General features: G+C 43.9%; 1 protein-coding gene across 1 annotated transcript; it reads right to left on the bottom strand.

The window, feature by feature from the left end:
* Positions 1-989: 989 nt before the first annotated feature.
* IVD (isovaleryl-CoA dehydrogenase) lies at positions 990-21,913 on the bottom strand. Its single transcript, XM_028722625.2, has 12 exons — positions 21,736-21,913; positions 18,689-18,778; positions 15,404-15,455; positions 14,676-14,845; positions 12,262-12,355; positions 10,975-11,111; positions 10,206-10,302; positions 7,827-7,920; positions 6,275-6,356; positions 5,092-5,196; positions 4,406-4,478; positions 990-3,692 (listed from the first exon to the last, which is right to left on the bottom strand). Exons 1-12 carry the CDS (start codon positions 21,877-21,879, stop codon positions 3,559-3,561), a joined length of 1,272 nt encoding a protein of 423 aa, XP_028578458.2. The 5' UTR covers positions 21,880-21,913; the 3' UTR covers positions 990-3,558.
* Positions 21,914-23,131: the final 1,218 nt, after the last annotated feature.

Genomic DNA, 23,131 nt, shown 5'->3' with positions numbered 1-23,131 from the left:
AGAGTCTCATGCTGTGCAGTGGAAACTCGGGTTGTGAATGTGATCCGTGCAGGAGGCACATTCACAACCCGCAGTGCCGCATCTGCGCATGCACAAAGCGCGATTTAGTGTTTCTGCACATGCGCGAACACAGAAACCCAGAAGTAACCCGTTCCGGTACTTCTGGGTTCGGAGCAGTGCGCAACCCGAAATTGCGTAACCTGAAGCGTCTATAACCCGAGGTACCACTGTACTTGCAATAATGAGAATCATCCGAAACTGCTTGGAAGTGCTGCCAGCCTATGGGGCCTCAGGGCTGCCTGCAAAGTGTAACAGGGCAAAAAAATCACAATTAAAGCTGGTGGTATATCTGGCTCCTACACAATTAAGTTAAAGATCCTGGTAATTTAGATTACAAACTAGGCCCCCAGTTATGAGAAAGGTAATCCCTTTTTACAGAGAGAGAATTTTGCAAATTACCCCTCCCTGCTGCAGCAAGCGTTCGAATCCAGGCCCAAGGCCTAACGACAGGTTCTTGCACCAGTCCAGCCATAAATCTAAAAACATTAAATAAGGTTGGCATTCTCTTGTCAACTCCCTGTGGCCCCATCCTCCCAACACAGTAATTATGAAGGTGCATCTTGTGAAAAGCAGTGCATCTGGCAACAATAGGATTAGCAAAATGGCCACTAATCTACATAATGCAACAGTAGAAAGACATGTTTGGGTAGTTCGGCCTTATATAATGCCTGCTGCTGGTTATGACTCCCCAGTGATCAAAGGTCCCTGTATCTGCCCAATGTGTTGTGAAGGAAGGAGTATTGCAGCTAAAAAAGTGAACCCCTCCCCAACATACACACCAGTTTCACCCATACAGGATGTACTGGTTGGGAGAGGTTTGCTTCACAGTTGTGGTGATTTAATGCTAAGAAGCACATGAAGTTTCTACCTGCCTCCTGCCGGGCATACTAGAGCATGCTGATAGCTGATACATGAATAGGGGGCATATATTCGTTTGTACTGCAATAGTTTAATCAACATTAATGCATTCAACAAAGCCATCCGTTAGTCAGCAATTTCTCCATGTTTCACATTACATTGGAAAGAACCCTTTGAATAAACCACTCAATACATTCAATCACATTGACTTATGGATACATCCAGAGTTTTATTAGCAATCTCCCAGAAGAATTACGGATTCCATCTTGACACTTCTGTGAAGAAGCTCACCCAAACGCCAGGCAGCAAATTTAGAAGTCAGAGTGTTAAGGATCATAGAACTGTAGACTTGGAAAGGACCCCAAGGATCATCTAGTCCAACCCTTTGCAATACAGGAATCTCAACTAAAGCATCCATGACAGGTGGCCATCCAACCTCTGCTTAAAAACCTCCAGTGAAGGAGAGACCACAACCTCCCGAGTTGAGTCCGTTCCTTTGTATTATTCAACTCTTACACTCACTTCAATGGAGCTTTGGACAAAGTTGGGTGATAAAGCTGTAACCTGCTACCACATTTGATGATATATAAACAATCCTGCTTCAATTCAGATTTCAAAATGGGTAAAAAGCAACATTTCCCTGCTCTTTAGAAACACTTCCTCTATCTGTGTCTCTCTTCCAATAACTGCCCTTTAACAGATACTTTCTGAAAATGAGGCAGAAGGCTACAGAATCTAATGTGATTGAGAGATGCAAAGATTCCATGAATTTTTATGGGACATGTATGCTGAGAGATGGACAATTTGTTTGACAGTGTGCAATGCTGCCAACTTTTGTCCATCCACCACTTATCTTATAAAATGAAAGCTGGTGTCTTCAGTCTCTGTGAGACTTAAATAACACTGAAGACCAAATATGCTATGCTCCAAGGCTATTCTCATTCTGAATGGTCAACGAGATTGTCATGATTTCCCCCTTCAAGGTCCAGTTCAACCATCAAGTGCTGTCACCACCTCCTTTTTAAAAAAGTTTATTAAGAAGAAAGGGGAAAGTTGTACATAAACAGTAAAAGCTTTTAAGTCAATCCTACGTTGTGCATATGGGATTTAAAGATGTGTCCTGGGTCTGAAAAAAGTTGACCGGGTTACCAATTACTAATCAAGATTCCCCATGACCCCATCAGATCTGAAGGGTTTTCACAATTTATTTGAGCTTTAGATGTTTGTGGGGTTGATGTTTTCTGTCCCACAGTGCCTGGTCCTGTTTGCTGTTTCTGGCACATAATAACCTATGTGACCCACTTCAAAATCACTTGGGTGAAAAGTGGTATATAAAACTGGAAAATAAAAGGAAGTCTGACTGATGCAAGGACATCTGCTTGCCGTGAAAGGACCCCCTCTCGTTAGAAAATTTAATGCATTGTATGAGGAAGACTGAATTATTACGATCAGCTTACCAACATAAACCTTGTGTGTTCTAGCATACTGGTTCTCCGTTACATTCAAGCCATGCCAATCCCTTCATGAACTAGTCTAAGATGAATAGAGCCCAAGTGCTGGAAGCTGCTGGTTTTCATGATCTTGCCTCCCTTTCCATCCTTTATGTGGACAGTGCAGGATCAGCCTAAAAGTTCATGGTAAGGTACTGCCCAGAGAGAGAACTCAATGAAAGTGAAGACAATAATCCAGCCACCGACAACCATTTTAAATCTTAGTCAACTTCTGTTTTTGCCTGGACTTTAACATCTTTGGAAATTGTGTCACGCTGTTTACCACCCAGTAAAAACCAAAAACCTTTCAGTCCTCATATGATGGTGTGTAAAGCACCGCTAGATCCCACCCCGTCTTATCCATCAGCTGAGCTTTCGTTTCTTCTAGTAGGCAGAGCAAAGTGTACATGCAGCCATGTTCACCAAGGGGAAGCTTTGCAAAAGCACCTAACATTCCCCAGTCAAGTTGCCTCCTCCGCCTCCTCCCCAATTCACTCTCGGCCGGCACATTGTAGTGTTTTGACATTTTAACTGCTTCCAGAATGATAGGTGGTGACATCACCGCATGAATCAAGCATGAGGTGGCAGTCCATCAAATGAATGAAGGCTTCGCAGGGTATTAATATACCTCAGTAAGCAGCAAGAGAGGATAGGAACAAACAAAAATGCATGCCTCCCATGTTACCAATGTTTCAGCAGCAGCCTTAATGCTGCTTGGGTGGCTGATCCCATGAAATGCAAAAGAACCCCATAAAGTCAGCTAGCATTCTGGAGGTGTGATGCAACAGAACACCAAGTTGCTAATCCCATTCACTAAAAACACCGCGTTTGGGAGAGAGAGAAATCTACTTCAATAGTTCACAAAACTGATAATCTTTTTTAAAGTGTACAAAATTTCTCCCTTTCTAAGCAAGCCATGTTGGCAGATATCCACATATTCCACTTGAGCTTCCTACTGTATTCCACTGTAATTGTAATGCAATCGCATGTGCTTAGGGAATCTAGTTGGGTTTGCATTGAGAACAGAAGGTCGAGAGATAAGTGGAGGTGGTCATTCTGGTAGCGGGAGCGGAAAAATGCTTGTGCGCTTTACAGTCTTAGAAATAAAAGGCCTCTCGGTTTGAAGTGTGATTCTCCTCGAACGACAGTGCTACTTAAAGGCAGCGTTAAACGACCGGCCTATGATGATTCTCCGCACCTCGCTGGTTCCTGCGCCTATTTCATACAGTTTGGCATCGCGCAGAAAGCGACCCATGGGGTAGTCATTGATGTAGCCGTTTCCACCTGCAACACAAGAAGGCAGCCTTAAAGTCTAACAAGAGACAGAGCTCTTGGATGCAGACTGGGTCCTGCGGGCAGCAGCTTGTGGGATGATGAATGCTGAAGTTGGCCAAAATGGAAATCACTGCAATGGAAATCACTTGTTAGCCCAGAGCGGCTTGGGCAACCCAGTCAGGTGGGTGGGGCACAAATAATAAAGTTATTAATATTAGTAATAAAATGTAAAGGTAAAGGTACCCCTGCCTGTACGGGCCAGTCTTGACAGACTCTAGGGTTGTGCGCCCATCTCACTCAAGAGGCCGGGGGCCAGCGCTGTCCGCAGACACTTCCGGGTCACGTGGCCAGCGTGACATCGCTGCTCTGGCGAGCCAGAGCCACACACGGAAACGCCGTTTACCTTCCCGCTAGTAAGCGGTCCCTATTTATCTACTTGCACCCAGGGGTGCTTTCGAACTGCTAGGTTGGCAGGTGCTGGGACCGAACAACGGGAGCGCACCCCGCCGCGGGGATTCGAACCGCCGACCTTTCAATCGGCAAGCCCTAGGCGCTGAGGCTTTTACCCACAGCGTCACCCGCGTCCCTCCAATATTAGTAATAATTGCTCCCAATTCCATGATTAAACCAGGGTAACAAGAAGATGGCATGAAATTGCGCAACTGCCTGCTAGGTCAGCCTGCCTTTTGGTGGGACAACCACATGCACATCTGTGATCTTACCCAGACACTGAATTCCATCCAAAGCGACCTGTGTAGCACATTCCGCAGAGTAGAGAATCACTCCTGCACAGTCCTGGTGGGGCAGATAAGATCATTTTCAATCAAGAACTTCCAAGATAGATGTTCAGCTCTTCTGGCCCCAACCCCCCACAAGCGACTGGCAGAATTGTCTAAGCCAGCCGTCTTTCTAGCTAAACCAGATTTCAAATTCACACCACAGTTACCAACAAGTACCCACCTTTTCTTCCAAGATGAGGGCACTGTTATGCATCCCTTAAGCTCTGACTACCCCCACCCACCTGCGAATTGCAACAGAAACCATAACATTCATGGCTTCATGCTACACTGAGTTTAGGTACACATGGAATTTAAGATAGAGACAGCACTTCCGTTGTCCATCCTATTAGGTTGTCATCATGAGCACATGAAAGCTATGATATTAGTGGCAAAAGCAAGTGGGACAATATTCTAGTACCGCATCAATTTCTCATGCTGCATCTATACGCAAAAGGAAAGCCATTGCCAGGTGGGCAAGGAATTATTCTTCTCCTTTAAGAGTGTATTCAAAACATCATATATTTTCTGCTGTGGACTTAAGTCTCTTACACTATTGATTCTTCACCCCTCCTGCTTACACAAAATAAAGAAGGGTCAAAAAGAAATGTTGCAAGCACCCATGAGCTCACCTTTGCATTGCAGTGTCCTCGATCACAGGCCTTTGCGACATTGTACACATACTGTCGACAAGCCATCAGCCGTGTGTACATATCAGCCATTTTACCCTGCATGAGCTAATCAGAGCATAAGGAGAGAGAGAGAGAGATTTGGATTTATTTTCACAATTTTTATCACCCCTTGCTGCTATCCTTAGTACAAAAACAATTAAGATGGCAACAAGTATATACACATAAAAGAAATCAATAAAAATCATTAAGTTAAAAGTTACAGGAAGCCCGCAACTTACATAGGGGTTATGTTCCGGGAATAGTGCCGAAAGTCAAAGTTATGTATACAGTGGTACCTCAGGTTACAAACACCTCAGGTAACAAACACTTCGGGTTACAGACTCCGCTAACCTGGAACTAGTACCTTGGGTTAAGAACTTTATCTCAGGATGAGAACAAAAATCGCGCGGCGGCAGTGGGAGACCCCATTAACTAAAGAGTTAAAAACGGGTTAAAAACGGACCGCTGGAACGAATTAGGTTCGTAACCAGAGGTACCACTGTGATCAAAACACATTAGGTTCAATGGCAAGTGGGATTGCCAGTCATTTCCTCCTCCCCTTTATTTATCTATTTTTTTATTTTGCCACATGCGTAAAGCTGAATGTGCACAAGTTAAATGCACATAAATTGCGGGCTTGCTGCATACATTTAGCATTTGGACAGCAGCAACCTGAATCCTATTTTTAAAAACCCAGACTTAAACATACCTGCCTATATATTTAAAAAAGAGAGTTTGGTTGACCACTAAAAAGACAAGCACCCAGTAGTGCACACTGCAATTCCAAATCCAACTAAAGTTGAAATAATTACCTGATTATTCAAAGCTAACATCAGCTGCCATAATCAGCAAACCAAACCCTGGATTTTTCCTAAGTCCTAAATTTCTGAATGCCCATTATCATGAGGTTCTAGCAATAGGAGACATTTCAGTGTTACTTTAAAATCAGCCAGCAACTAAAAAGGAACTTGGGGGAAATGGTTAGCTTCAGAACTGCTTGTTAGGAAACAGCATCACAGCTTTAGGTGGAAATATTTATCTGAGGAAGAGAGATCGATCCAAAACCAGCTATCCAACTGTAAAAGGAAGCAGGCTCTAAAAGCAGGCTCTAAAAGTTCACTGGCAACCCTCTTATGGCTCTCACCTGAAAATGGCCAATTTTCTGCCCAAAAGCTTCCCTCACATGTAAATATGGGAGTGCATGGTCCAGGACAGCCTGCATGATCCTGCAAGGGAAAGAGGCATGCAGATTTTAAAGATTTCCATCCTGCCTTTGAAAACATGGCTTATAGAGAGTCAACAAAAACATCATCATCAAAATACAATCCATAAAACCAAAAAACTAAAGGAGCTGCAAAAGCAGGAATAACAATAAAAAGTAGCCTACAGATAAACTGAAAAAGTCACAAAGGAGATGTTGCAATACCCACATGGGTATGTTTAGATGGATAGATGGATGGTTGGATAGGATAACAACTCCTGCCATAGAGAAACCTGTAAATTTTAACAAATGCATGTAGCTCTGTTTGTCCACTAAAAATAATTAAATAAATCCAGAAGTCATAGTAGGTTAGGGACCAGTTTAGTGGTGGCACTAATCTATTCAGAAGATCCTATATTAGATCACTGGCAACCCCAGTTAATAGGGTCACCATGGAGACCAGGTAGCAGGTGATGGGAAAGGCCTCTCTGTTTGAGATCCTCAAAAGCTGCTGCTGGTCCATGTAGTAGGTAAGTAAAGGTAAAGGTAAAGGTAAAGGTACCCCTGCCCGTATGGGCCAGTCTTGCCAGACTCTGGGGTTGTGCGCCCATCTCACTCAAGAGGCCGGGGGCCAGTGCTGTCCGGAGACACTACCGGGTCACGTGGCCAGCGTGGCATCGCGGCTCTGGCGAGCCAGAGCCACACACGGAAACACCGTTTACCTTCCTGCTAGAAAGCGGTCCCTATTTATCTACTTGCACCCGGGGGTGCTTTCGAACTGCTAGGTTGGCAGGCGCTGGGACCGAGCAACGGGAGCGCACCCCGCCGCGGGGATTCGAACCGCCGACCTTTTGATCGGCAAGCCCTAGGCGCTGAGGCTTTTACCCACAGTGCCACCCGCGTCCCTATGTAGTAGGTAGTATTGGCCAAAAGGACAGAGTCCTCTGTGATCCAAGGCCTGTAATCCTACTCTTATTAGAACACACTAAGAAGCTACAAAGAAGGGGGGAAGCTTTCAGTTTAAATCAAAAGTCTCCATCAGGTTGGATATTGAAAATAAAAGGGGCAAAAAATATGCCACAGGGCATTCTACTCTGTAGTTGGCAATAGTATTAACCCAGGGTCCACAAACTCTGGCTGGCCTTAAGACCTAGCCAAGGCCTCGCTGCTTTTCAAGGATTCCCAAAGGCAAGAGTTTCATGTCAGGGAGAATCCCATGGCATCTCTACATTCAGGGAGAAGGGCAGGTCCTCTCATTAGAGAGCAAAATATCTGTCGTGCCTAAACAGACTATCCACATAGCTGATGGGATTTGCACAATTACCACAGCCGTTTTCAAGCTGTCCTGTGGCACAGCAGTTGTGTGAGGTCACCAGTTCATAAAAAGACGAGCACCCCTCTCCAGCCATCAAAGTGGTGGCGGTTCCATGAATTAATAGAACCAATGAAGCACAACAAGCCATGTCACTAGAGTCATAAATAAATACATATTTACCCCAAGGGTCCACCAGACAACACAAGTCTCTCCAGATCCAAGCCACTCATCAACACATAGACTCCTTTACTCAGTTGCCCCAAGACATTCGCAGCTGTGAGGAGAAAGGGAAAGCTGATTCCTGGCGAACCTACACAATCCTAGATAGTGTGTTCCTTGTGCGTCTATGTATGTGTGCTCACATAGGAGTATGCCCAGGTATATAAGCACAAACACAGTTACACCTTACACTCAAACATCACTTTTTATTTTCAAGCAACATAAACAAAGAGAAAGCAGCAACACGATCTCAGTTGCTCATGTACCTTGCACAAAACAGCTAAGTGTGTTTATGGCCTACATCTTGGCATCGTTACTAAGGGACAGATCAAATTATGCATGAATTAGCTTCAATGGGAACGTGTTTTAATCTGTTGGTGATCAGAGTGCTGAACGCAGCATGATTCCAAGTGCCTGCTACAGACAGGAGACTCATGAGTTCTAGACTAACATATATATGTATTACAAAATTTGGCATACATATGCATTCAGTTGACTTAAGCCAACTTTTTCACCCTGTTCACACATTATGGGAAGCCATAGTTAATGGTTTACCATAAAAGCGCTGGACTTCATCAGTTTTCTCCTCCTTCACAAGAAGGAAATGATGATTCCAGACTTGGCATTATATCCAAACTGTGATTCGTTTTGCTCCAACAACTCATGATCAGTGAGCCAAGTACAAACCTTAGCTTGAGATCATGGTTTGTAGGGAGCAAAAGAGGATCGCTGGTTCAGACATAACACTAAGCCAGTCTTGTTTCCTGCATGTGCTGGCATCCCATGAGAATGAGGCCAGCACAGTATCAATTTCTGCACTGCAAATGGTGCCTGAATCAGTGGTGTTACTCCATACCACATACCGATCTTAATTGATGAATTAGGATTTCTCCTCCCAATCTGCAGGGACCGAGGAAGGAAGCATGGGGCTCATGGGTGGGAGCACAGAATTAAAATTTTAAAACAACAACAACAACAACAACAAAAACAATTGGCAAATAGCATGAGTAATGCTGCTGAACAGAGAAACTGCATGAAGTAACTCCTTGTGAAATACAAAAAAACAAAAAAAGGAAAGAGCTGCATTTGAATTCCCTGAATGTACCTTCAACAATTACGCCTCAGGCAAAATACAAGATGAGCTTTCCAAATCCGCTCCTGACCATTGCTGTGTGACCTAAGAGTGGGACTCCGTGGGGCAGCACTCACGATCAAAGGAACCTGCGCAACACTTGGTGGAGTGCCAATGACAAACCCGCACGCTAATACAGCAGAGCGGGTGGCAAACACTCAAAAGCACACTCTGATCTAAGGGAAATGTTGCGTTGGAGATGCAGGAATCTACTGAAGCAGGCTCGACACTGAGCAACGATTGAAGTGGTCCTGGGAGATCAGAGGGAGTCTCAAAAAGAACACGCGTTCTTTGGTACTGCTACTAATCTCTTCCGCTGAGGAGAGGGAGCCTGTGGCCACAAGAGCACACTGGAAGGATCGGAAGCAGACTGTAAGGAAAAATGGCAGCCCAGCAGCCATTTAATTGGTGTTTCTGAGAAGTGTGTCCTTGGGAAAGAGGGGGCAAGCAATCAGCTTGGATTTGGATTTGATATCCCGCCTTTCACTCCCTTTAAGGAGTCTCAAAGCGGCTAACATTCTCCTTTTCCCTTCCTCCCCCACAACAAACACTCTGTGAGGTGAGTGGGGCTGAGAGACTTCAAAGAAGTGCAACTGGCCCAAGGTCACCCAGCAGCTGCATGTGGAGGAGCGGAGACGCGAACCCGGTCCCCCAGATTACGAGACTACCGCTCTTAACCACTACACCACACTGGCTCTCAGTCCTGGAGCTTCTCAGTAACACCTGCAAATTGAGGGTGGTTGGGGAAGAACTTGCCACCACACAAAGGGAACCAAGGAAGAAATCTTGGTTTTCCCAATGGGACACAAATCAGCCACAGCGAGTGTAAATGTGGTAGCCTATCCTGGCTAGTCTTTCAACTGATGGCCTTGCAGTAATATCACCTTCAGTCTTGGTCCACTTTCCAGAAGTGTGGAGCAGGTCCACAAGCTTGCCCCCTTCAAGGGACAATTAAGACCTTCCTTTCTAGACAAGCTCGATAAGATTAATATTGCAAAACAAAACTAATGATGAGCCAAGTAGATTTGATGATGCTTTCATATATCACTTGCTTGAACTATTTAATAACATATGCTTTTCATGTTGGGTTTTATTTTTCCCTAACTTTTCATTGGGAACATATTTGAACATTGCAGTGACTAGAAAATGTAAGTAAGGAAAGAGTTGCCATGGGTTGAGGGAGGCAGCGCCACTTCAGTATCACTCACCAGGAATCTTGCAGTCCTCAAAGACCAATTCACAGGTATTTGACCCTCTCATTCCCAGTTTATCAAGCTTTTGTGCGGTGCTGAAACCAGGTGTACCCTGAAGAAAAGGGGAGAAAAAACTACTGGAAAAATCCATTTTTTATAAAGAGGCCGGTCGAATGATGGCACACTGCATGACAACTCAGAGGATAAGCAGGGACAGGATTAAAATATTTGAAACATGAAAGTGCCTACAGATAATCCCAAGTTTATTTCCTCCATCATCAAGTCAAGAACTTCAGATATTAGGGAACGAACACCCCAATCAGAGCGATCTCTGTTGTTTCCAGGCAGACCTGAGCCCCCGTGTCTTCTTCTCGAAGTGGAGCACTGGATGGCAGGTCCTTTGCTGGTTCTGGTGTCTGGCCAAATGTCCAACTTTACCATCTGTAGAGCTGGCCCAGGAGAATCCTCTCCTCACAGGGACCCAAATGTGGCATTTGCCCAGACTTTCAGGGAACATCAGCACAGATTCCCTGGCTCTGTTCCATGTGCCACAGAGCAGCACGGCAAACTTCTGAACGACAAGTGCTATCACCTGCCTACAGCTTACTTCAGCAACCATTGTAGATTCATTCAGCAGGGAAGAATTTTGAATTCGTTCTGATGTGCAAGTCAAGGGGTAGGAACAAAAGCGTGACTTGTCCCCCCCCAAAGAAATCTCACACCTGAGTGACCAGACACCACCTGGAAAATATCTTCCTTGGGGATAAAAAGAGGGAGAACCCACCTTCTCCACAATAAATGCTGTTATCCCTTGAGAAGCTGGAACAGCACTTGGATCTGTTTTAGCATAAACAATTAGGACGTCAGCATCTGGACCATTGGTAATCCAAAATTTGTTCCCGTTCAAAACAAAATAATCTCCTAGAAAGGATGAAACAAGCAGAAAATTCTGTTAAGACCCACATGACAGCTTGACATTCCACAAGTAATTCTTCTCAATTTCTGGAAATCTGATTTCCTCCATCCCTAGGTTTGGCAAATCAAGAAAAAGAAAAACTTGCAGAGCTGCATCTTCGACTGCAAAAAAATAATACAGACACTACACAGCTCAGTTTTATAGCTGGCTTCTTCTATAACCAGCTAGCTCTCTTGAATAGTAGGGATAGAAACATGCTTAAAACATTTTTGTTTAGGCAAGGCTGTCCAGACATCCAGATGCTGATGCAATTTGATGCTTTTTGAATATCAATTTTTAATTATTTCTAAATGTTTCAAATTGCTTTTAACTGTTTTTTATTCATAATTTTAAATATTTATTGTAAATTACTTAGAGGTTTTACTAGTATCAAGCACTATATAATAAATTTTCGTAAATAAATACATGCTAAAATATATATTGATTCTCAAAATATTCACAACAGGATGCCTGGACTACAGGCCAGTGTATCTTGAATAGTGTAATTTACATCACACACTCCCTTAACTTTGGAGTTTTTGTCTCTCAACCCGGCTTCTACATACACAGTTTCTTCCCCAGCTCTTGTTCCTAATACCACTTAATCTCTATTTTAAGGCCATGGGACCTCTGGAAACCAGAAATTTGCCTTCTCCACTCTTGCCTTTTAGAAATCCCAATGAAGCTGAAATTGGGGTGTGGAACCTCTGGCCTGCTCATGCCCATCTTGCACCTTTCCATTTCCTGCTATTTAATTTATTTATCACATTTTATATCCCATCTTTTTCTCCAGGGAGCATAAGGTGGTGTACACGGTTCTCCCTCTCCTCACTTAATCCCCACACAACCCTGTGACATAGGTTAGACAATGACTGGCCCAAGGTCACCCAGTGAGTGTCATGGTCATGTGGGGTTTTGAACCTTGGTCTCCCAGGTCTTCAGACACTTCAGCCATTAGACCACACTGGCTATTCTGTTTGGGAGGATGCAAAGACACACACAGACTTGTGCTGGCAATGAATGGACAAAACAAAATGCACAGAGGATCAGAAATTCTTAAACGGCAATATCCCAAAGGCCACTGTAGGTGACAAATTCCAAATCGGTGGCATTTACCTTTTCTGTCTGCCCTCAGCTTCATAGAGACAACGTCAGAACCAGCATTGGATTCGCTCATTGCTAGTGCTCCAATATGCTCCCCGCTGATCAACTGAAGGGACGAGAGGTGACAAGAAAGATACAAAATGAATTGTTTTCCTGCAGTCGTTCCCACTCTTGCCTTAAAAAACAACAGATCACAATAAACCTGAAAGTTTTTTCATGCTATGGTGGGGACACTACCTTTGGCAGAATTCTCCAATGAGGTCTACTATTTAAGAAATGGCACAAAAATTGCAGTTTCACAAGGACGTGGCAAACGAAAACCTACAGTTTTAGTTGGATTCCTTAGGTAAGAGAGAGTGCCAAGCAAACTGTGCTAGGGGATATAGATGTCCCTCTTAATTCCCTATCCTGTGCTGTCCTTTGAAAATGGATGATTGGACGGGATAGATGGTTTGAAGACACTTGGAAAAAGGGCAATTCACAAAGAACAAGAATCTCCAGTGTTTGGAATAAATCAGGGGAATGGGGTGAGATGCCAGAATGGTAGGCAATAAACTAAAGTCTTTGACCCTTGCAATGGAATAGCAGGTGGTGACCCTCCTTTTGGGCTCCCTTACGCCACCCTCTGGCACAACAGCTGCTGCCTACCCCCCATCAATTTCCTCCTGTCCACCTCTCCCCACACACAGTCCATTCCCTTTCAAACTTCTTTGGTTTACACGTGAACTAGATTTCATAGCCAATCACTTTGCTATGAATGGCCAACCGCAACACCCCTCTACTAATAATGATTTATGATTTCAAATATATAATGGGATGCTGAGTACAAGTGTCTCAGGTTACTGAGATTCAAACCACACAAGTTTCATCCTGCGCTCAGATGGGCAAAGGCTGTTTATTAGATATAGAAGTGGAAACTGTTCATTCATTTGGGTGACGGTAGTAGATTAAGAAAAAGGAATGTATTTATAAAATCAAAAAAGGCAAAATCGGGTTCCATCGTAATTCACCCCCAACTAAATAAAAACCCTGTTTCATGTGGCCCCTGTAGACCCTTTATAAAAGAACAACAGTTGGAAAACCCTACATTTCCTAGTCATCACAGTCTTCTTATACACATCCTCTGGCAGGTGAAGACTGTTTATTCCAGCAGGCCTTTGGGAACTGACTGCTCTTAAGGAAAGGGCTTTTAATAGTACTGTGCTGTTTTTAGTGCTTTTACTATCGCACTGGAAATTGATCATGGGGGGCAGGGAGTGTTCTTGTGTGCCAAATGGCACAGAGAGATTGAGGTAGCCTTGAAGTTTTGGTTTGTTCTTAAGGGCACAACAGAGGATGATGCTGCCAGGGCCTTCTTCAACCTGCTTTCTGTCAGCAGAAGCATCCCATGACTTTTGAGTGCTTCCTCTTCTTCCCAAAACTAGCCACAGACCATCCATGGCAGCAAAGGACAAGCTGCAGGAGAAGCTGGTAAATACCCTTGTGTACAGAGCATGTCGGACCAGTCTCAAGTTTTGAATTTTTAGAAACAAATTAGGACTCACTACAGGGGGCCAAAGTGCTTCTGGTGCTATATGACAGATATGACAACAGCTTCCCCTGCTCCCGATGAAACACATAAGGCAGTTTCGAATAGTGATGACTCAGAGCTGGGTATGTGAACCGACTCCACTGAAAAGCATGATGTTTGACAAGTTTATGAATATGAAACATTCACGTTTGCTCTGTGACAGATCATCCACCAAGTGATCAACTTGCATGTGTTAATCAACCTTATGGAAATCCAGATGCCATTCCTGCCTCTACTTAATAGTATGTGTTAACTATTCTAAACTAAATTCTGAAAAAGGCAGAGGGATACCAAAGCCAAGAATGCAGACTTTTCCAGCTTGCACCTTCCAAGCCGAAGGTGGGAGGCGGATGCCAGTCTGGTTCAACAAAATGCAATTCTAAATACGTCCGATGTAACTCAGTGGAACTTGCTCTGGAGTAAATGTACTTAAGCTTTCATTGCACATTTGGATTTCAAACCAATAGTCTTTTCTCTCAAAGATCTGTGGCTTTTACTTGTAGCAACAAAACAGAAGTTATTTTTTTAAAAGATATTGAGTTCAGGTTTTTTTTAAAAAATGACTTTTCATTAATAATGTTTTAGATGGTTTTTCTTAAATTTAACTATATTATTTAATCTTTTTTTTTAATATCTGCCACCCCAGGTGCCTTTGGGAGGAAGGGCAAACTAGAAATTCAATAATAAATAAATGCTTGGAAATATAAAATTAAATTTTAAATAAAACGATGGGGGCAAAGTGTCCAATTCTGGAGCATTATTTTCCTTTGCTCTAAGAAACATGTTCTGTAATTGAAGTTGTTACCCAGCATGCTTCTGGTTCCCTGGATACATCAGACTCCACGATTCCACATACCTTGGGCAAGTACTTCTCTTTCTGTGCTTCGTTGCCGTTCCTCACCATCTGATTGATGCAGAGGTTAGAGTGGGCGCCGTAGCTCAGCCCAACAGCTGCGGAAGCCCGAGAAATCTCTTCCATCACCAACACGTGGTCCAGGTATCCCATTGCAGAGCCACCATATTCAGCTGGTAAGGAGAAGAAAAAAATGATAGACTTACCTCGACCACAGTCGAAGAGCCTTGTGACACAGTTAAGATATAGAACGCCATAGGCTTCCTTGTACCCAAACTGGCAGGCATATATGCACATACCGCCAGGAGGTGGGGCAGCAGTGAAGTCAGAGGGAAGCAAACAACAAAGAGAGCAGGCAGTGATGAATGAATTACACAGTTACAACTTTAGGAAATGGTGGGAGATATTTCATATGACTAACTCCTAGGGGCGCACGCAACATCCAGCAACTAGGGCTCCCTGTGTGTGCATGCTCCATCATAGGCACGCATGTTTGTCACATGTAACAAAAGTACACATTATTTCCAAACAAAGGCAATATCCATATAGAAAACATGTCATTCATAAGGTATTCTTTTAGACCTCAGCAGCCTTGGCCTTTGACAAATTGCCAGTGAGCTAATCAGGTCTGTTTTCCCCTCAAGCCCTTGCTCTCCAATTATTCATTCACAGACATTACTAACTGCAGCATTTCCTACTTAAATATACCATAGGGCTAGCTACACACTCACCTGGAGCAGTTATTCCTAGGACACCTAGATCACCCAGCTTCCTCCAGAATGCCTACAAAGAGCAGAGCAAAGCTGTTAGAGAGACCCTGACCTTTCACAAGACCAGGAACCAGGGTTTTTTTTTCATCATCTCCCTGAATTTATCATTTTAATTTTCCCACAGAAGCAAAAAGCTGGGCAAAATAATGGTTGTCATGGAACCTGCTGTGAAACAGCAGGTCACAGCCACCTTGAATACTTCACATCCACTAAAGATTTGTTCCATAAAAATTAAGAAGTACTAAAAAAATTAAACAACTTCTTCCATGCTGCTGCCCAGCTAGAGCCATCAGAATGATGCACTCTATAATCCTAAATAAGTTAACACATGAACTTGCATTACACGTATGTGATGAACATTTATAAGCATTTATATAGCACCATTAATGTACATGGCTCCAGACATGTGGCTCTTCTGCAACCCAACCTGATAGCATTTCTGGTGCAAGCTCAAAACAAGCACTCTGCCATCATTTTGCAGACAATCATTAGCTCACCAAGATCAAAGGAGTCTATACACATTAGTTTCCACAAGGTGATCCCAGGTAGTCAAAACATGTGTCACATATCTGCTATAAAAGTCTCTGTGGGATGGGGCACACAAGACACAGGAGGAGAAATGAAGGGACTGGATTATACAGTAAGCTCACAACCTATGTGGGAGTTATGTTCCGTGGATTACACCTAAAGCCAAAATTTCATATAGTCAAAACCCATTGGGTTCAATAATAATAATAATAGTTTTATTATTTATTCCCTGCCCATCTGGCTGGGTTTCCCCAGCCACTCTGGGCGACTCCCAACAGAATATGAAAAACATGATAAAAAACCAAACACTATAAACTTCCCTAAACAGGGCAGCTGGGATTGCCAACAACGTTTTTCCAGGAACCCTGCCCACTTTTAAATTCCCTCCCATATGCATAAAGCTGAATGTGCACCAAGTTAAATGGACATCAGTTGTGGGCTTACTGTACAACAAAGATAGCCAGAGATGATGTAACTGTAGAAACCAAAACATCTGCGAACTTTGGACCAAAACAGGTTTCTCCTCCTGCTTCCTTCCCTGGTTAGCTAACTGGTTTTAGAAAGGAATCTTGTGTTTCCCTATTATAATCTTCTTTTAATGTCAGTGTCGAATCAATCTACACATCCTTACTTGTACAGCACTGAACTGCAGACTTGTGGCTGCTAGAATGAAGGATTTGGTGCAATTGTTGGCTGAAGAGGTGGCTCAGGTTTGGAGAAGCATAGTAATTTTGTATAGGAGCAGGAGTTCAAAAAGTTTGATAAACATTGTTTTTAGTTCATCTCGCTCCAAGCAGATGTCCCTACAGTCCAATAAAACCAGCACTGTTCCCCCCAACTTAGTGTAGCTCTACATGCACATCACCATTTAGATCGACCTTTGCTTATGAGTCACTATTCTGATGTGGGGAAAACCAATTAAATAGCAGTGTTCATCTCCTAGAACTGACATACTGTCCGCTGAGCCCCTATCTCTTCTGCAGTGATGCTTCATCTTCCCAAGACATTCCTGACACACTGAAAAATGTGACAGGTTGCCAATCACCAGCAGGTTTTTCTCACTGGCAGGGTGACAGGGAACCATAGCACTATTAAGCCAAACCATTTCAAATTAGGAGCCAGCCACTTATAGTCAGGAGATCAGCTCAGAAACCAGAACACTTTGTTTTTAGAACAGCTTCTGGGATCTCTCAGTATTTGACACTCCTCTTGTCACATCACCTCGAATCCAGGAAGAGTTTCTTCCTCCTGCACATCTCACAATGATTTCCCCCTAGTTCTGCCTGTCCAGCCAGAATCTGAAACAGCGAAGGACAGGTCTTTTGGTAGTGTGGGATATGCCCAACTGAACTTCACACAAAGCTGCTGTTGGTCCATCCAGCCAAATAATGTCTACTCTGACTGGCAGCAGCTATACAAGATCACAGGTAAAGCTTTGCCCTGAGCCTGCTACCTTGGGTGTTTTAGCAGCTGAAGCTTAGCGGGAGGCACCAGGGATTGAAACCAAGAGCTCCTGCATGAAAACATGTGCTCTGCCGCTGAGTTACTGCCCTTCCCTTTGGAGGGACTCATTGGACGGCTTTTGCTTGTATATACAAGGCAAAGAAGGAATTTATGTCTCATAAATGTCCCAGCTGCCCTGGGAAGATGGAGGCACATGGAGAAGGGGAACTGACTTCCCCTGCCTTATATACGTTGACACTCCAGTAGTCCTCAAGTGGTTTTCTAGATGAACGCCTTACTGCAGCACAGCTGCTCTCTGGGCCTGGAACATTGTCAGGACGGATAGCCTTGATTTCTGGAGTGTCACCTTTTAATCTATGCTTTTCAAGTTTCTTTCTCTAGGAGAAGTTACATAATTATGTTAGAGGATAGAAAGGACACCTGTCCCTTCTCTGTGCCCAGCCTAGAAGGCAAGTGGGCTGCCAGAAAGTGGGCAGAGCCATTTTTCAGACTCCAACGGGCCATTACAATTCCCCTCCTGGGCTTTGTGGGCTTATTTACAAAGTAACTTACTGGTAATGGTTATTTTGCATGATTGACCTTCTAGAAATGGTACAATTGCCAATAACTGTAGTCATTTTGTTTACTTTCCGTACTTCTGAGAACTGGTTACCTTTCCAAGCTATCCTGGTGAAGGACACCATAGAATTCAATTGCATGGTCCCACAGCACTCAAAAATTGATTCCATAAAAGGCTGTTGCAAACATTTTAAAGTAATTCTCTGTGAAACACAGCAGGTATAAAAGTTCTAGTACATATGAACTTTCCAAGTACTACAGGGCTTATAAAAACAGTGAGAAGCAGGAAGTCCTATAAAAATATCTCTAGCTCATTAACAATTAACGCAAGAGGGAATCTGTTAAATCCCATATTCTAAAAACCCAGCATCTGGAACAGTTAACTCTTTACAACCTGAAGAAGGTTCCATGAAAAGATTTATATGTTCAGGAGAGGCTACATACTCTTTCAGGTAAAGGAGATGGAAAACTTTGAAAAATAAGACAGAAACAATACCAAACATGTATATTTTATTCATTCTTGCTGAATGGCATACATGTCCTTTTCCCTCATGGATTTAGTTGTTTATTCTTTCTAATGGGTAGGCATTTTGTAACTTTCTCAAACCCTTCATATTTGCATCCTTTAAATTATATTCATGCATCTCCCGAAGTCATGTTATATAATAAGTAGGTTCACAGTACTGAAGCACTTACCCTCATGCCTTCAAATTCATTCTGCTGATCAATTTCTTGGGCCTTTGGAGCCAAGTGCTCCTGACAGAATTTGAACATAGTTTGCCGAAGCTGTTAGAAATGAAAATGTAAAAGTGCACATTATAAATCACAATTGCTAAATTCCTTCCTTTGAATGCTATCAAAAAGGTTCCCTAGCTGTTTTTCTTTAGAGATCTCAAGCCCGGAATAGAATATTCTATTAAATTCCCACTTACTGTCAATAAAACTATTTAGCGCTAACTGTGGTGGCAGCTGAAACCTGTGAAGTTACTGACAAAGCATTTTCTGTCTAGTCTACAATGTATATCCCTTGATATTTTAAAATAGGTTTAATCTGGTTTTTAAACAGTTATCCCCTACCTAGTAACATGAAGACGTTTGTTGGCTCTGGTTAAAATATTTTATGGTAAAATATACCAAAAGAACTTGGGTGTGTGGATGGGTAGAAGAAAGTTCACACTAATTCCCAACTACCCTTGGGCCTATCTATGAAGCATGCCAACACCGAAAAAAGTGGTGTTCAACTAAGCAAGCAATGTGACATTTCAAAGTCCCAAAGCCAGCAAAACCAAACCAAACCCCACAGAGCCATTCTAAAGAATGCTGCATGCAATACATGGCCCAAGACTGCTGACTGAGCCAAACTGATGGATGGGATCCTGGGGTCTCTCAGGAATATGGAGAAGCCTCAGAAGCAGAAGGCCTTGGCTGTCACTGGCCCTGAAACACCCTGTTTTGAGGTCTTCCACTGAGGGGAGATTTACATTCATAGAGCCTTCTGCAAATATAATAGTGCCCGCTAATAGAGGAACATTTCAGCCTCTTCTTAACTGATGTGGGAGTTGGGACTTGCTCTGTAATGCTACTCTTGGAAGAGGTGCTTTAGTAAGTACATAATAAGAAACTATCATTTGGGGATAATCAAGACTTCCTTTTTTAAAAACTCACTTAAAAACCTGTATGATCAAGTATCATTAGCCCCCCTTTTTACAGGAGAAACAAACTGCACTAAAATGGATGGACGCAGCATGAGAGGTTTACAGCCAAATCACTGCTTGATAAGCTATAAAAGGTTTCACTACATCACTGCTACACACACCGTATACTATAAGGATTACAGTGGAGCTAGTATATACTAAATCCCATCAGCTATGTATCTTCTCTAAACCTGCCTCTCTGAACTGGTAGTGGCCCTCCAGGGTTTCCAGCAGAGGTAATTCCAGCACAGGCAACCCAAATCACAGATGGCACTCTGCACTCACATAAAACGTACGTTCTACAACTGAGCAGTAATCCCAGAACACAAGAGACAACCCACCTGATCCTAAAACACACCTGTGGAATTCCCTCCCCCACGAACTCAAGTCTGGCTCACTTCTGCAGGCCTTCAAAACAGACCCTAAATGTTCCCCCTCACAAACCTTTTATTCATTTCATTGCCGAGTCCTTATGTATTTGTATCAGATGCTGCTTTTGATGTATATTATTTATTGTACTGGTTTTAAAAGTCATTGCAAACTGCCTTGTGGGAGCTTGCCATGAAAGGCAGGATAGAAATAACTCAGACAATGCATTTACTTGGAAATCCTACTGGTTCCAGTACAATTTAAGTTGCCAAGAAATCATACTTAGAATTGCATCTGAAGAGAGCAGCGCTGCAAGAGCCTAACTGAAATTTAGACACTCCCTCCCTTGACTTTGTGCCATTGTGTCACGAGGACCGTAAGCAGCTACCAGTCGCTGACTAAGATTTAGAAAACACCTTTTCCAAGGCTAGCAGCACACTCTTTCAAGGAGACAGAAAGGAAGAAAATGAACTGGTGGAAACTGACACACACCCTTAAAGGCACTTTTATTTATTCTTTGGTACTTTAGAAAGGATAGGGATAGTGGAAATATCCCCCTTCATAAGGAAAATTACTGATAGAATGCTGGTAAGCTCTGTTATCTTATTCCCTGACTGAAAAAACTCGGGAGAGCTATCTGGCTTACACCATACTAGAAGAAAATCTAGTTACCTGAGCCATTTTGGAATCTAGTAGCTTTAACAGGTTTCTCCAGATAGAGCTGAACAAAACATATACCCCCTAACTTTTGAACTAAACTACATGTGACTGCCACCCAAAGGTATTTCATGTACAAATGAATCTGCAATCTAAAGCAGAGGACTGTCACAAGGTGTGTGTGTGGGGGGGGGTGTTGACTCCTTCCTATCTGGTGGCTTTGTTATTGCTGTTGGTTGTTAGCTGTCACCCCCTTAACCAAAGTTTGGGGGGGGGGGCAGGAGAGAAAGGGTGGGTGGGAAGCAATTGTTTTAATAGGAAACCCAGAAGAGGAGAAAAGCTCGATCACAGCCTCCACAACTGCATTTTTGTAAGAGAAAGAAAACCAATTCACTACACTTCGTCTGGCCATTAAAAGAGTGATCTTATCACTTAGGAGCGGAACATTAATCTGCAATGGTGACTGTAAATGAGAAAGGGCAGCTACTCCGAATTAACTGCTGCGCTAAGGGTGCAAATCTGTGTCCACATCAACATGAGATCTCACACAGGGACCCTTTCATTTAGAATAAAAGACGTCCAGGCCGACTTGCAGCTGTGGAACTTATAAAGGGCAGCCCTGTGAAATAATAGAAAGTTGCTGCGCTGGGAAGAAGAGGGGATCAGAGCTGCCTACAAGTTGCCCTTTCAAACTCGGAAGTCGTCCTCCACCGTATTAGAAATTTGGGGACACGATAAACCCAATGGCGTGGAGAGGGGTGGAGCGGGCACTCTGCAGGCGCTCAGAGGCGCTCGCGTCTTTCCGACCACTGCTCCATATGGTCCAGAGCAAAGCCCTGTTATTGAGAACTGGCCTTTCGCAGGAGAAGGCCCTGCGCCAGCACCTGACGGGGCGGGACCCTTCGAGTCCAAAGAGGAGCGCGGCTCTGAAGCGCGACTCCTGCGCGGGGTCTGGACGGAGCAGGCGCAGAGAAAGGCTCCGGGCGAGCGACCTTCAGCCCAGCAAGGGCTCCGCCGCTGTACCTGCTGCTGCTCCTCGCTCAGCCCATTAACCGTATCATCCAGCGGAGCTCCGGCGCAGCCTCGCCGCCCCTGCCACAGTCCTCCCAAGAAGCGGCGCCGGGCCCAGCCAGCCACCCCTCGCCTCAGCGCCGCCGCCGCCGCCATCTCGGTTCCTTGTGCGACTCGCCAGGCCCATGGATCCTGGCTCCGCCCCAGAGCCCTTCTCTACCAACCAGCGCTAGCGGGTGGGGACTGGTTGCCCAATGAGAGGGGTGGGAGGGAGAAACAAGAGCCAATCGCTGCGAGGACGCTGCCTTAACCAAAGCCAAGGCTTCGGGTGGCGCCGCGGCGGGCGCCGCCTTCGCTCCCGCGCTACCCCACAACCCTTTTGATGTGAAATCTCAAAAGTACTTTTTCCGGTGTGCGGCTGTCGTGGAAAAGAAAGGCAAAATCCATGGTGGGGATCGTTGGGAAGACGATCGAAAATAAAAGATGAAGCCCTGCCTCATGAAACGATTTTATAGAAGCAGGAAAGGGCAACCAAAATTACCAAGGAGACTGGAATAACCCCCTGCAAGGAAATGTTATAGCATTTCAGGCTTTCTAATTTAGAAAAATGGCAAGCAAGGGGGGGGTATGATTATGCTATTTATTAATTGTCGTCTTCCCCACAAAAAGCAGAACTCATCTGGTATGGTTTTTATTTCATGTCCTGTGGCTTGGTGGGGTGGTCGTGTACATGGCAATTTTTTGCACAACAAACCTTACCTTACCTTTCCTCTAGGCTTTGCCACCCAACTCTTTAATATTTTTAATTACTTAGCCAATAGCAAGTTTGCACCTTAATACACTCACTGTACTTGATAGCTTATGAGGGGTCTGCATAAAAGGCGGATCTACACGGATCCTCATGGATCCTCCAGTTTTTTAAAAATAATTCCAACAAATGCAGTGTCAAATCACACCTAGAAGGCACGCCTACAAACTGGAGTATAAAAAACGTGGATCCAACAATTTGCCGCGCTGCAGCACCATAAAAACATGGATCCGAGGCACGGATCCTCATGAATTCATATGATTTTTATATTGAAACAAAATAAAAACACCATGCTACTGTAGACCACATCTTAGTCGGTAGGAGGAACCAAAAAAATCACGCATCCACTGTTTCGTGGTGCCGCAATGGCGCAAAAACATGGTTAAAAAACACGGATCCTCATGAATCCTCATGATTTTTGCACTAGATCAGCCCAAACTCACTTTCAAATTACACATCATGTCCAGGGGCACAACATCCACCACAGAAATCACGGATCCATGGCTTCCTGGCCATACCATGGCCCAAAAACGTGGTTTTCAAGAACGGATCCTCATGGATCCTCACACTTTTTGCATTGGGCCAACCCAAACTCACCGT

Source organism: Podarcis muralis, chromosome 1 (assembly GCF_964188315.1).
Source record: "Podarcis muralis chromosome 1, rPodMur119.hap1.1, whole genome shotgun sequence".
Taxonomy (NCBI): Eukaryota; Metazoa; Chordata; class Lepidosauria; order Squamata; family Lacertidae; genus Podarcis; species Podarcis muralis.
The sequence above is the reverse complement of the archived record's forward strand: the minus strand, read 5'-3'. Positions and strand labels throughout refer to the sequence as shown.